Source organism: Antechinus flavipes, chromosome 2 (assembly GCF_016432865.1).
Source record: "Antechinus flavipes isolate AdamAnt ecotype Samford, QLD, Australia chromosome 2, AdamAnt_v2, whole genome shotgun sequence".
NCBI classification, from domain to species: Eukaryota; Metazoa; Chordata; class Mammalia; order Dasyuromorphia; family Dasyuridae; genus Antechinus; species Antechinus flavipes.
In genome coordinates this window covers 396434213-396448953 of record NC_067399.1, presented here as the reverse complement: position 1 = coordinate 396448953, position 14741 = coordinate 396434213, and the positions used below count along the sequence as shown (strand labels likewise).

Below are 14741 nucleotides of genomic sequence, written 5' to 3'. Positions count from 1 at the left end.
TTTAAAAAAAAGTCTGGGAAAACCAGCATGGTTAGTGGGATAGTGAGTTAATTAGGGAGGTGTAAAAAGATTATCTTGCTGCAATGAAGGTCCAGTTGACATTATGTAATATGTTGAGATTTATGTAACATAAACTTTATGTAGATCCAGTCAACATCATTTTGTGATTTTCTTTTCTTTCTTTCTTTCTTTTTTTTTTAGCTTTATTCAACAGCAAATGAGTAGAAATAAAAGGAGTAAAAAGCAGAAGTGATCTACAGCTGAGGCTTGGAAGGGCAAAATTTGCAACAGCATTAAGAGGCAAAAGATTTTTTTAAAAAGAACAGTGTAGAGATCAAATGGTTCCATAAAGGGTCAAGATGAAGAAGTGAGGAGAGTTTTGCCAATTCAGAGGTGATGATATGGGAAAGAAATAAGGGGTGGAAAAACTGGAGATTACAGTAAAAATGAAGAACAGAATTTGAGGTTACAAGACAAAAGGAGAGATAGAATGACAACAGATTATGATCAGAAAAGGAAACTTCAGAATTCATGAACATGAAATGGAACATTTGTAGGTAATGGTAAAATCAAAGTATCTCTCTGTGTAATTAGCTGAAGTAGGATGAAGAAACAGGTTATGGGAAATGAGCAAGCTAAGGAACTGGGAGGTCAAGGTGTTAAAGAGAATATCATGTATTTTGAGGTTTCTATTAAGAGGTCAGGAAACAGGGAGGAAAGAAAGACAACTAGTCAATTGATTCAGTGAAGGGAGTGTCCTAGAGGACAACAGACAGAAATGATCAAATTGTTGAATGCATGGTAGCTATGGATTGAATGAACCTCAAAAGAATTAAGGTTACTGAGTGATGGAGATAAATTTGGAAATAGCTATGAAAAGCAAGGAGAATTTCATTTTCTTTACCTTAATCAGTGAGTCAGAGGGAAGAAGTGAAAGTGTAATCATGCAGGAAAGGGGAGCAGGGATGCTTTTATTTTTATTGTTGTATTATCAAATGCCTCATATATAGTTCCTGGCCTACAAGAAACACTTAATAAATTCTTGTTGAATTTCTTTTACATATGACAGATTTACTTCCACTTCAAGAAGACAAAAAAGTTGAGGGAAAAAAAAGTCTTAATTAAATTCTTAAAAGTTATTTACCTCTTCCTTGGCTTCTTCTTCCTCAGTTTCTGTGGATATAGATGGTACCTTAGGTTTGTGCCATGATATCTGTAGTCTGCGATCTTTGAATTTTGATCCTTGGTTTGCAGCCTACAATGTATTTTCCAAAAAAGAAAAGAAAAGAAAAACCAAAGAGTATACTTTCAAATATAGGAAAAACTTATTCCTTTAAATAGTGTGTTTTTTAGATGTCAAAGGTATGATTCAGACAAACTCGGTTAAAATAGATGTTAAATAGCTAGTGGCCAAAAATGGATATGCAGAGCATTCCTTAGTACAATTTTAAGCTACTAAAGCTTTTTTTTTTTTTTTTTTTTTTGGGGGGGGGGAAGGGCTGGGGCAATTGGGGTTAAGTGACTTGCCCAGGGTCACACAGCCAGGAAACGTTAAGTGTCTGAGGCCAGATTTGAACTCAGGTCTTCCTGACTTCAGGGTTGATGATCTATCCACTGCGCCACTTAGCTGCCCTAAGCTACTAAACTTTTAAGCAACACTGTATACTCTGTTTAATTTAAAAATGCCCTTTATAACCAATCCTTCATGATGTTTAGAAAACAAACTGGAATTAGCATTATAGTGAAGATTTAAGATTCAAATATTAATCTCTTGGAATATTTGGCATCTGCAAATTTTTAAAAGCTTAAATATTACAAATGTTGCATTCAAAATAAAATTTTAGAATATATTTTATCTTCCTATGTTTTTCCTGTTTTACAGTCCCATATATCATTTTATCATTTTATTTCCTATCAGCAAAACAGTCTTGTGCTTTTCTAATTCCTTTTATTTCTGTAAACTGATTTCCAGCTTTTTTTAAAAGAAATGCTTGCTAGGTTGAAATCAGATCTTTAATCCAGCATCTAAGTGAAGATTTCTGATCATCAGACCATAGATTTGGGGATAGAAGGCCTTTTACCATGTTAGCTCATCTAGTTTCCTTATTTATAGTCCCAAAGAAAAGAAAATGACAAAGTTACAGGCTCCCATAAGTAGTAAATAGCAGAGCCAGATTTTGAATCCAGGTATCCAGATTTGAGATTCAGCATTCTTTCCCCAGAATCATGCTGCCTTTCTCTTCTAACTGACCTCTTAACTGTGAGTTTGGTGGAATTTATATTTTACACATACAGTTTTTCTTTCAATTATGTTTTATAATACTCTAGTAATTATCAGCTGTTTTAAAGAAAAGACAACAGAATGAAGAAATTTAAAGATGTAAATAAACCAGAGAAAGAATTCAAAGGCCCATTTGAGACCCATTTCATTATTCTTTTTCTCAAACTGTAGAGAAACAACGAATTATCTCTGATTTTTGCTCCATTCAAACCTTATTTGAAATATTTAGCTTGTAACAGCATTTTTCAACCACAAATGAGAATATTTACCACTATACATATACTGTTGGAATTACAGAAATTGAATGAACAACACTTTGAATTGTGGTCTGGGTCCTAGTACTTAACATAGGGAAAGTGTTCTTTTTCCAATATAGGGTTAAGTCAGAATCTAAAAAGACTTCAGTCTATCTTGAGTTGAGGTTCTTTTAGTACAAACTGGTTCATGAAGTAAACCTATTCATATATCTAATCTATACTCCTCTCACTTGTTCCAGGAAATCTCTTCAGCATTTCCTGTGATTTAGGAATGAGTGTAGGGACCACCAGTAAGTACCCATACACTTAAATGTTCTGGCTGAACAATGCTCTGATCACCAGTTAATGACAAGTAAAAATGCTAACAACATCTGATGATGATTCAGTTTTTTTTTTTTAAATCCATTTAAAAAAATTCTGGTAAATGAGCACTGAAAAATACAGAGATATAAACATATCAACAGTATACATATTTGATTAAAATACTACATGTAAATATTAAATATATTATACACAGAGTGTTAGATTTAGCATTTTAATGTAAGAAAGCAATTAAGTAATCTAGTCCAATTCTTTCCTTTTTCAGATTAAAAATATTCAGTTCTAAAAAGGAAGTGATTTGATCTGAGTCACATGGCCATACTTAGATGAAGATTTAAGAATTACAAATAAAATTTTCTATTTGATCTTCATATGAATGTACAAATTGGGTAATAATTCCTTGTCTAATATAGGGTATCCATAAGCTATAAATCTCTTAATTGACTGTGGCAGTATTTATGAACACAATATATAACATCTGTCCTTGCTAAAATAAAAGTCTTCACATAGAATGGGTCATTGAACATTAAATTCAAAAAATATATAATATACGCTTAAACTACACAAATAGATAAAAATCTATGAATGGCAAATTGCGGTAACCCTTTGGATAAACCATAAAGAATCATTTTCTTGGTGGAGAAAACTCTCAAAGACTTTTTTTTTTTTTAAAGTAAACTGGAAGATGAGAATGGGTCAAACTGTGCTTGGAGAAACTATATGGAAAGGATAACCGCTATATGAGAAGTCTGCAGTAATTATAGCAGCAGTATTCAGTTGCCTTGTATGAAGCCCTACAAAGTCCAAAATGGGGGATGGGGAGGAATTAGAAATATTTAATAGGATGATAATGTAACACATACAAGGACTTTTTTTTCCCTTTTAGAAATGTAAGACTTCCTTTCTTCTGACTTCAAAACTTGGTTATTCTGAAACTAAAACATCACAACAGGGGCAACAAGTACAATAATTATTCCATTTTGAGCAAATTTTCAAAAATAAAAGGTAGAAAGTGATCTATTACATATTAACTTGTAAGAGATCATCACATTCCCAGCACTGTCAAAAGAAAAACCAGGTTAGATTAATACTAGCTACTGCAATGTTTTAGATACAGACAAACTATTCTGTCATGCTAACCTATTACAAAATAATCAATCTGTGCCATAGTCCCATAAACCATATTCCACATTTTACTTACATTTTCAGCTTCTGACCTAGACTTGTATGTTAAAACAACACTTAGAGGTGATTCTTCTTCTTGCAGATCTTCAATATCTCCAAATTTCTATGAAATGAAAAATGTATAAGATACATAATTAGAAATCAAGAAAGTGAATGATTGTACTAATTTCAAACTCATCACGTACATATACATCATTATGTGTGAAGTGAAAGTGGAACAAATGGAAATAATAGGCATAAATGAAAGAACAGACAAGAATTCATGTAAAGGAGGAAAAGCTAGAACCTTAAATTCATAATTCCTCTATTAAATAACAACATTTGGAAAAATGATGGAGATATTTCCTTTAAAAAAGTTTGAATAAAGGGCAGCTAGATGGTACAGTGGATAGAGCCCTGAAGTCAGGAGGACCTCAGACACTTAACACTTCCCAGCTATATAATCCTGGGCAAGTCACTTAATCCCAATTGCCTCAGCAAAAAAAAAAAAAAAAAAGTTTGAAGAATGAAAAAAGCATCTGGTATAAAATGGGAAGTTATAGCTATGCAAACTGCTTCCTCATAAATAATAAATATCTGTATTAGTAGCATTGCCCATTAATAATTGTACAACAGTTGAAAAGCAAATACTGGCGTATGTATACCATAACAGAACCTAGAGCCTAAATTCTACTACCTTAATCAAATTATTCTATGATTTTGGCTTTTCTTGGAGATTATTTCCCTTTTAAAAATTAACTAACTGAGAGCCCATGTAATAAATATAATACAGTCTTGGGGGAAAAAAAAGCCACAACAAACACATTTATGTGTTAACATTATGGAATTATAAAAGGACAAATATTCTTTTACGATCTTTAACACAAACTAATGGATATGATCATATTGATGATTTTACAACTACTTTTCCAAATGTAAAGCCCTAACATATATATAAAAAATGCAATGAAGTAGAACTGAAAGGAGAAATTTGTTTCCAACCTTTCATAATTGTCTTCATATTTTGATCATACTTTAAAAACTTACTGAGAAATGCTGAAGTAATTCATCTTTCTCCTCCTCAAAAAAGCCCACAACTGTTATAGCTCGGGGGCGATGATCCACCACCATGTGATTTAATGAGCCCCTTCCCCTTGCTCCACGGCCTCGGCCTCTTCCTCTGCTTTGAGAAGACATGGTCTTTCCACGACCCACAGGCAAAATACCCAAACGAGCAGCCTAAACAAGAACAAAGAGATGAAGCCTAAACAAGAACAAAGAGATGAAGCTACAATACAGTCTCTAAACAAGGATCCATTATCAGAGACGGATGGCATAACAAAAAAAAGTACAATGAGACATTATCTTGGTAGAAAAGTTAACTTTTCCTTAATCTCACCTCAACCTGTAACTGATTCAGCTTTTTCCGTAATTCTGTTGTGTCTTCACCAGAAGATAGTCTCTTGTGGAAGTCTAGTTCTGCATCTAGCAACTCTTTCTGTGCCTTTAAAAAATTAACAAACACAATTTTTAAAAATTTTATTCATATTTTATTCCTAAAAATTATGAATATGTCTATTTTATGAAGGGTATATAAACTAGTAAAGTTTTTAAAAGGTGTAATGCACTGACTTCAAGAGTGTTGATAAATACTATATATAAAATTGTTGTGATATAAGTTGTAAATATGTGTATATAATACATACATAATATGCATATAATAATAAAACAACCAGTAATACCAATTAGATAATAGTCAAAAGCTCTGGAGTGAAGAAATAATTCAAATTAGAAAATAATTATAGAATGCTTCAAAAATGGACAGGATCTCAGATATCTGGTTCAAAGTTGGATAGACATTATTGAAAGTAAGTGGGATTTTTCCCTTATAGTAAGTCTAAATTTGTCTCTTTACTAGTCCTATCCATCAATCTTGGCTCTATGAAGTTCTCTAGAGCAAACTCAAACAAGTCTAATCTTGGTTACATGACAACTTATCAAATAGTTGACATAGCTTTCACATCTTTAAATATTCTCCTTATTTGGCTAACTATTCCAAGTTCCTTTCCTTAAGGCTTTGATGGAATTATTTTCCATTCCTTCACCATAACTTCTTCTGAGCACGGTCCAGCTTACCTATAGCTTTCTTAAAATATGATATCCTGAACCTTACACAATTCCCAACATAGGGCTTATTAAGGGTAAATTTATATACTATGTTCCCTTATAGCTGTCAATTCTGTTATTGTTTTTACTCTTTAAATTAAATTAAATTCCAATAAAATTAATATTTTATTTGCCTTTTAGATAAATAATCATGAATGTAATAAATCTTATATCAATGTGTGTACACACACACACACACACACACACACACGAAATTCTAAATTTTCATGCTTGACACCTTACACCTTATTGCAATCATATCCTCCAATGCATCTACACAGTTGTGATATATTATTAAATATTTTAAAATAAGGAAAATAGATATAAATGACAAAATCTCTCCAAGTCCAGAATGAGCAGGTCCATAAATCCTGATTATCCTTTAAATATTATATCATATTAAATCTAGTATTATCTTTTGAAAATTATAAGGGAGTGCTCAGGGTTATATCATCAACAAGATAAAGGACTAATTTCTGACCTCATCATTAAATTGAAATTGCTCTCTTCAAAGTTATCATTTATTAATTGCTAAATCTAATGATCTTTTTAATACTCTGATTCTTTGATTTCTTTGTAGTCTTTAACACTGTTAATTATCATCTTCCCCTTGACACTTACTTCTTTTTAGATTTTTGTGACACTGCTTTCTCCTGGTTCTCCACCTACCTATTTGACTACTTCTCAGTCTTCTTTAAAGAATCTTTATCCAAGTCATGCCCACTAACTATGGATGCCCCACAGGGCTCTATCCTGGGCCCTCTTTTCTTTTCCTCTTTTTCTATTTCACTCGGCAATTTCATCAACTCCCAATGATCATCTCTTTAAGTAGATGACTTTCAGATAATATAGTCTCAATCTCTTGCCTCACATGTAATCTCACATTTCCCACTACCTACTGTCTATTTCAAACTTTAGGTTTCATTATCTTTTCCCCAAATACTAACCTCCTCCCTATTACTTTTGGGAGTACCATCATCTTCACAGTCACTCAGGCTCACAACTTAATTGTCATCACAATTGCCAAAGTCTGTCAATTTTAACATCTCTCACATGGCCCTTTCTCTCCTCTGACACTATTACCAGATTAATGTTGGCCTTCATTACTTCATGCCTGAACAATTACAATAATACCTGTCTGGTTAGTCTCCCTGCTCAAGTCAGGCATAAATGCCTTCTATTATCCTCCCTTGTCAAATTGATCTTTCTAAAGTACATGTCTGACTATGTCATCCTGTCCCTGTCCCTTCTCCTTCTTCATTCCCATTCAATAAATTCCAATGGCTTCCTATTACCTTCAGGATCAAATATGAAATCCTCTGTTTATTTTTAAAGTCCTTCATAACCTGGCCCTGTCCTACTTTCTAGTCTTTTTTACTCCCCTTCAAGTACTCTGCAATCCAGTGATACTAGCCTCCTTTGCTATTCCTGACACAAGACATTGTAAATGTGGGCAACTGGGAGTCATTCATCAAAGCAGGATATAAAGACAAAATCAACATTCATAAATTCAAATACAGATACCTCTGTCTTTGACTTCAGTTTGGACTGTGTAGAAGCTGCAGACGATGTTTTTAATTCATCTTTCAATTGTGAGATTTTTTCTCCTAGCTCTTTCAAGGTCTTCATTATGTTTGCTCTTTCTTCTGGTTTCATGTTCTTATTTTTCTCCAATTTTGATATTAGCATCTACATAATCAAATACATGTTCAATGTTTGTAACTTAACAAAACCAATATAAGCTAAGTGCTGAAAAATTAAACAGGTTTTCTAGAATGGACACTTATAATAACACAATATGCACCCTCCTCCTTCTCTTCCTTACAAAGGTGAGGAGGTTTTGGATGTAGAATACTACCTACACTACCATTCTCTGATAGGTGTGTTGGTTAGCTATACTGAACTGCCTTTTTTCTCCCCCTTTCTTTTTTATTCTGGCTCATCAGGGTAGAACAGGGAAGAGACACATTTGGAAATAAAGGTGATACAAAAACAAAATACAACAGCATTTTTTTTTTTTGAAAACCTATGTGTGTTCATGTATAATAATATAATAGATGCGCAACATGAATTTCTTACCTTTTGACATTCTATTTGCTTCTCTAGTACTTCTTGTCTCTTTTTCCTCATATCTTGCTGTAGCTTCATTGCCTCCTACATAAATAAAGGGAAGCTAAATTTAGTGACAGCATTTGCTACTGAAATGTAATGGAATCATTTTTCTAAACAATCGTTACCTGAGAAAGGTTTTTCCATCAGAAAAAAATTCTATTGTAAAGTTTTCAAATTATTTAAAAATAATTCTAAAACCAAATCTATTCAATGTAGTTACTAAGTAAAAATGCATTTATTTTATGAAAGTGACTAACAATATTTAATTGTCTTACGTGAATGTAATATATTCACTTTTAATAATTTGACTTTGTTATAGATACATCAGGATCACATCTACTCATGAATAAGCCAAGTGATCATTTTTGACACAAAATTTTTCCAAAATATATAATGTTCCTATAATTCAGAAATATCAGTGACAAGAGGCTCTCAAGACATATGCCATATATGCTTGCCAAAATATGTAGTGATTTGCCTTCATTTAATCCTAATGCACTTAAATATTACCTTTAGTAAAAAAAGAGGTTTATTTAAATCAGAAAGATACTGTGTAAAATAAAAACAAACAGGACTATGAAATAAAGCTTCTTAAACGGTGGGTTTTACGAAACATTTGACAACACTAAAGTTTCTGAATACTCTGCTTCCTGCAGTATCAAATATTCCTCCAAAATCTAATTCTTTATGTAAAAATAAACAAGCATATTCTTTTCATTAATATGCGAATCTGCCTTTATCTTTAATAAAAGCAAAATTATATGTATGCCAAAGAATTATTTAAAAATAAATGTATGATTTATTATCAGTAAATTTGCATAACTATTTTATATATCTATATTCCTGGGGTCACACAAAAATTTCTTAGGCAAAAAGGGGCTGTTAGTGGGGAAAAAACCTTGACTGAAACAATAAAAACTGTTATACAAATCTCAATTCATATAAAACACTACTGCCCTGTTTTCTTTCTCTAACCTTATTAAACCAGACAAGGACAAAATAGTGATAAATAGAATCCAAACTTAATTCTCTCTCTCTCTCTGTCCCCTACTCATTAAGACTCAGCATTACAGATCTTAGATTGGAAGATATATAACTTTGATAAATGTGTTATCCATTGTTAATATAAGAATCTTCCAACAGCATATCAATGTATAGGATAATGTGCATGTAAATGTAAATGAAAACAACACTAAAAGGCAAATGAACTCAGATTAAATATAATGACCTATCTTGGTCAGGGAACAATAAATGGTAATTAAAAGTTTTCCTGCTCCAGGTAAGCTGTGCTGGGAACTTTGGGTACAGAATACTACAGATCCACTACTATGTCAGGCAGATTTACTTAACTGTTTTCCTTTGTTATATGGAGGATTCAAGGTGCGAATAGGCCAGACTGGGAAATAACTTGCAATGTAAACAAAACAAAACAAAGCAAAACCCCCACAAAACTGAAAAAAAAATAAAATAAAAAAAACCTATAAAGCTGCTTGAGGGAAGAAATAAGGATTCTGTTTTATATCTTTTTAATTTTTTCTTTTTCCAAGGGCTTATTATTTAATATATAAAAGGGGAGTGAAAAAAATTCCTTTAATTATTAAGAATAAAAAAATGACTATTTCTTGAATCCTGAGATCAGGATTTGCTAATTTTAATATTTAAAAAAATAATCAAATTTAATAGTGACACTGCAACATTAAAGGAACCCCTCCCCATACAAAGATGATTGGTTTTTTTTTTTTAATTTTTATTTAATAATTACTTTATATTGACACTCGTTTCTGTTCCGATTTTTTTTCCCTCCCTCCCTCCACCCCCTCCCCTAGATGGCAAGCAGTCCAAAGATGATTGTTAAAAAAAAATTCCAAAATGTCAATTAAAATTGTCACCTGTTTCTTTTTAAGAACTTCTTGGACATCATGGGATTTAGATATTGAGCCAAGTTTTGGAGTTGTCTTTAAGTTTGTGGAGCTGTACACCATTTTTGCATGGCCTGGTGATGAAAATGTCTAAAATATAAGAACAGAGTTGCATGAAACCGTGCAACTATTTTCATAAAAAATCATAACACTTTAAAATTTAACAATCTCAATCAATTTAAAATCTAAACAATCTCAAAACACATTCTCTCCCCATCCCAACCTTTCACTGAACACTGGTTTTCTACCTAAAAGTTATTTAAACCAAGTTTGTAAAAATTCCTAAAGTGGAATGAAAGCAAAAATACAGTAAAATCTTTGTTAATTAAAATAAAAAATTTTTATTTCTTTTCTCTTTAGAATTATAAAAAAATTTATATTTAAAAATTTGAATTTCAAATTCTGTTCTTCCCTTTCTCTCCCTTCTTTCCCAAAGATAGTAAGCAAAATATAGATTATACATGTTCAATTATGTAAAACATTTCCATATTAATCACTTTGTATAAGACTCAAATAAAAGGAAAAAAGGGAAAAGCAACAAGCTTTAATCTGTATTCAAATAAAATCAGTTCTTTCTCTGGAGTCAGATAACATACTTCATCATTAGTCCTTTGAGATTGTCTTTAGATCACCATATTGCTAAGAATGGCTAAGTCATTTACAATTCTTTATGGAACAATAATGTTGTTGTCACTGTGTGCAATGCCCTGGTTCTGTTCACTTCACTAACCATCAGTTTATGTAAATTTTTCCAGGTTTTCCTAAAGTCATCCTGCTTATGATTTCTCCTATAACAATAATATTCCATTACAATCATATGCCACAGCTTGTTTAGCCATTCCCCAAGTGATGAACATTCCTTCAATTTCCTATTTTTAGCCACCATATATATATAAATATTTTTATACAAATAGATTCTTTTGCCCTTTCTTTTTTATGTCTTTGGGACATAAAAAATGTCTCTATGAGACATCCTAGAAATAATTAAGACAATGTGAAAAATCTCACTGGAAAAAAAAAATAGAACCAGGAGAGGTAATTTTAAAATTATTGGACTTTCTTGAATACATGATAAAAATAAAAAGTCTAAATATCATATTTCAAGAAATTATCAAGGAAAGTTGCCTGGATATTCTACAGAGGATAATATAGAAATTGAAAGAATCTATTGACCAATCACCTCCTGAAAGAGATTTTAAACTGAAAACTCCCAGGAATATTACAGCCAAATGAGGAAAAATATTGCCGATAGCCAGAAAGAAACAATTCAAGTATTGTGGAGCCACAGGCAGGGTAGCCCAAGATTTCGCTGCATCTACCTTAAAAGACTGAAATATGATAATCCAGAGAGCAAAGAAAGTAGAATTGCAACCAAGAATCACATACCCACCACTACCAGGAGGAAAAATGGAACACTCAATGAAATTGAGGACTTTCAAGCACTCCTGATTAAAAGATCAGAGTTGAATAGAAAATTTGACTATCAAATATAAGACTGAAGAGAAGCACAAAAAGGTAAACAGAAAAGGGACTTAAGAGACTTAATAAGTTTAAATTATTTACATTCCTACATGGGAAGATACTTGTAACTCATAAGAACTTTCTTATTATTAGGGTAGTTAGGAGTGTATGTGTAGGCAAAAGACAGAAGTATGAGTTGACTGTGATGGGATTACTATCTTAAAAGAAACACAAAAGAGCTGCTTGTACAATAGAGAGAAGATGGCAGAAAATGTTTGAATCAAAAGTGGTTCAAAAAGGGAGTAATACACATTCAATTGGGCATAGAAATCTATCTTATCATATAGGAAAACAAAGGAAAAGAAGATAAAAGAAGATAGAGTGAGGTTGCTCATAAGAGGGAGGACAGATTGAGGGAGGAAATGTCAGAAGCAAAATACTTTTGAGGAGGATTAAGGTGAAAAGATAGAGAAAGAATAAATACGGGTGAAACAGGATAGAGGGAAACAGCTATCATAGCTGTGAAAAAAATTATGAAGCAAATTTCTTTAATAAAAGCCTCATCTCTCAAACATATAGAAAAATAAGTCAAATTTATGGGAATAAGAGTTTTTCACCAATTTATGAATGATCAAATCAGTTTTCAAATGAAATCATTAAAGCTGTCTATAACCTTTATGAGAAAATGTTCTAAATCACTACTGATTAACATAAGCTAAAACAATCTGAGGTAGTACCTAATACTTATCAGACTAGCTAACAAGACAGAAAAGAAAAGTGACAAAAGTTGGAGGGGATGTGAAAAAAAAGAGACACTAATGTACTGTTGGTGGAGTTGTGAAATGATTCAACCATTATGTAAAATAACTGGTAACTATGCCCAAAGGCCTACAAATCATGCACACCTTTTGATCTGACAATACCACAACTAGGTCTGTATCCAAAAGAGACAAAAAACAAAAAGGAAAAGGACCTATTTGTACAAAAATGCCCTATTATCAATAATAATTAGAGAAAATCAATTGTGATATTCTAAGTCATATGGAGATTGGCAAAGTTGACAAAGAAATCATAAATGTAGGAGGGGCTAAGGGAAAAAAGGTATATTAATGCATTGTTGGTGAAAATGTGAATTAGTCTACTAATTTTGGAAAGCAAATTGAAACTGTGTCCTAAAAGTTATTAAATTGCATTCTCTCTGACTTGATACCAAAGATTAGGTCTATACTCCATAGAGATCAAAGAATAGAAGAAAGTACCCATATGAAGAAACATATTTATAGCAGCTGTTTTTGTGGTGGCCAAGAATTTAAGCCCATCAATTGGAGACTGATGGAACAAGTTACATTTTATAAATGTGATGGACTATTATTGTGCTATAAGAAATGATGAAGGGTATGGTTTCTAAGAAACCTGGGAAGATTTGTTGAAATAATACAAAATAAAGTGAGCAGAACCAGTAGATCAATTTATACAACAATTTTGTAAAGACAAACAACTGAAAGGATTAGAAACTCTGATCGACACAATGGCCAATTATAACTTCAAAGTCCTCAAGATGAAACATGCTACTTATATCCAAATAAAGAGGTCAAGGACCAGAGTACAGATGGAGGCTTTTGTGGGAGTTGGATGAAGCCTTTTTTGTGGATCTGGTTAATGCATGCATTTATTTTGCTTTTTTCTTAGTTTTCTCAATTTAAGGGGAACTAGAAGGGCCAGGAGAAAGAGGAATATGGAAGAAAGAGAACATGGACCTAAAAATTCTTTTTTATAAAAGAATTATGACCAACTTAATGATCAAACATGATTATAGAGGATTGATAAAATAAATGTATGCTACCCACCTCCTGAGATAATAGACTTGAGATGAAGAATGAGACATAGGCCAAAATGGATATTTATTTTGCTTGCCTATGCATAGTTTCACAGAACTGTTTTTTGTGGAAGGAGGGAAGTTAGAGAAAATGAATACCTATTAATTTTTTTTTAAAAAAAGCTTTCTGGCATTTTGGGCATGAGGCAACAAAAAACATGTAATCGATTGATTTATAATCTCACTTATTATTATTCTATAAAGTGAACACTAATTTCTAGAAGGCAGGAAGTGTTTTACCTTTATTTTCATAACCCTAACACCTAAAAATAGTGTCTTGCATAGTAGATACTTACTGAATGTTTGCTGAATTATGTATTACTATGAATAACACAGGGATTCAGGGAAAACACACCTGACAATCATCTCCTGTGGTACCACCAGACTGATTCAATAAGTGTACTGTATCACTCTGGTTTCCACTTGCTTGCCCAAGGCGATGTTTAACAGGAACTTTGTTGAGAACATATACACCTGGTGTTTGTGGTTTGTTCATCATCTGTAATCATACATAAAACATATTTTAAAATACACATAAACATGTTCATTTCTATGAAAAAACATTTCTTGCATTTTTATTATCACATGTTATAATGCACATTCCTACCTTCTGAATACTCCCATGCATTGTGGAGGGTGGAGACTGAGCTACAAGTGCTTGCTGTTGATGGAGATGTTGCTGGAGATGATGATGTTGTTGGGACAGATGAGAGAGAGTTGTCTGCTGCTGCTGCTGCTGGAGAAGCAGCTGCTGTGTTGGTGGTGGTAATGGTGATTGCTCATTATTTTCCCGGTGCCACAGAACTCTTATAAATCGATTATTTAGAACAGCTTCTGTGCTAGATATGGCTTTTCTGGCCTCATCATTAGTGAGATATTGAATGAGAGCTGCCTCAGGATCACCCTTAAAAGCAACCTACATGGGGCAAAAATTTAAAAACTTACTGGGGAGAAACAAATCCACATAGCACTTAAGTAGTTTTATGAAAAGTGAGTATGTGGTAACAAGCATCTACTATCTTTTTTAATAGACCCGTTATCTTTAAAAAATAAAATAGGGTATTCAGTTTAACACACATTCAAAAGGCTTTTCTTATTTGTCAATGACATGTTGTTTAAATAATTACTGATGCCAACAAAAGTATTACTGATTCCAAAAAAATTTTTTTAATTACTTTTTTAAA

At 32.4% G+C, this 14741-nt stretch overlaps 1 protein-coding gene across 4 annotated transcripts in view; it reads right to left on the bottom strand.

The window, feature by feature from the left end:
- The window catches only part of RBM27 (RNA binding motif protein 27), a 65882-nt gene that overhangs the window by 9711 nt on the left and 41430 nt on the right, over positions 1-14741 (bottom strand). For all 4 annotated transcript variants that reach the window (XM_051978655.1, XM_051978656.1, XM_051978653.1 and 1 more), the window contains 9 exons: positions 14165-14473; positions 13913-14056; positions 10191-10310; positions 8269-8343; positions 7714-7878; positions 5423-5527; positions 5071-5262; positions 4061-4147; positions 1145-1255 (listed from right to left, as the gene is read on the bottom strand). In XM_051978655.1, coding sequence (XP_051834615.1) covers positions 1145-1255; positions 4061-4147; positions 5071-5262; positions 5423-5527; positions 7714-7878; positions 8269-8343; positions 10191-10310; positions 13913-14056; positions 14165-14473 — 1308 coding nt within the window. The remainder of the gene's footprint in view (positions 1-1144; positions 1256-4060; positions 4148-5070; positions 5263-5422; positions 5528-7713; positions 7879-8268; positions 8344-10190; positions 10311-13912; positions 14057-14164; positions 14474-14741) is intronic.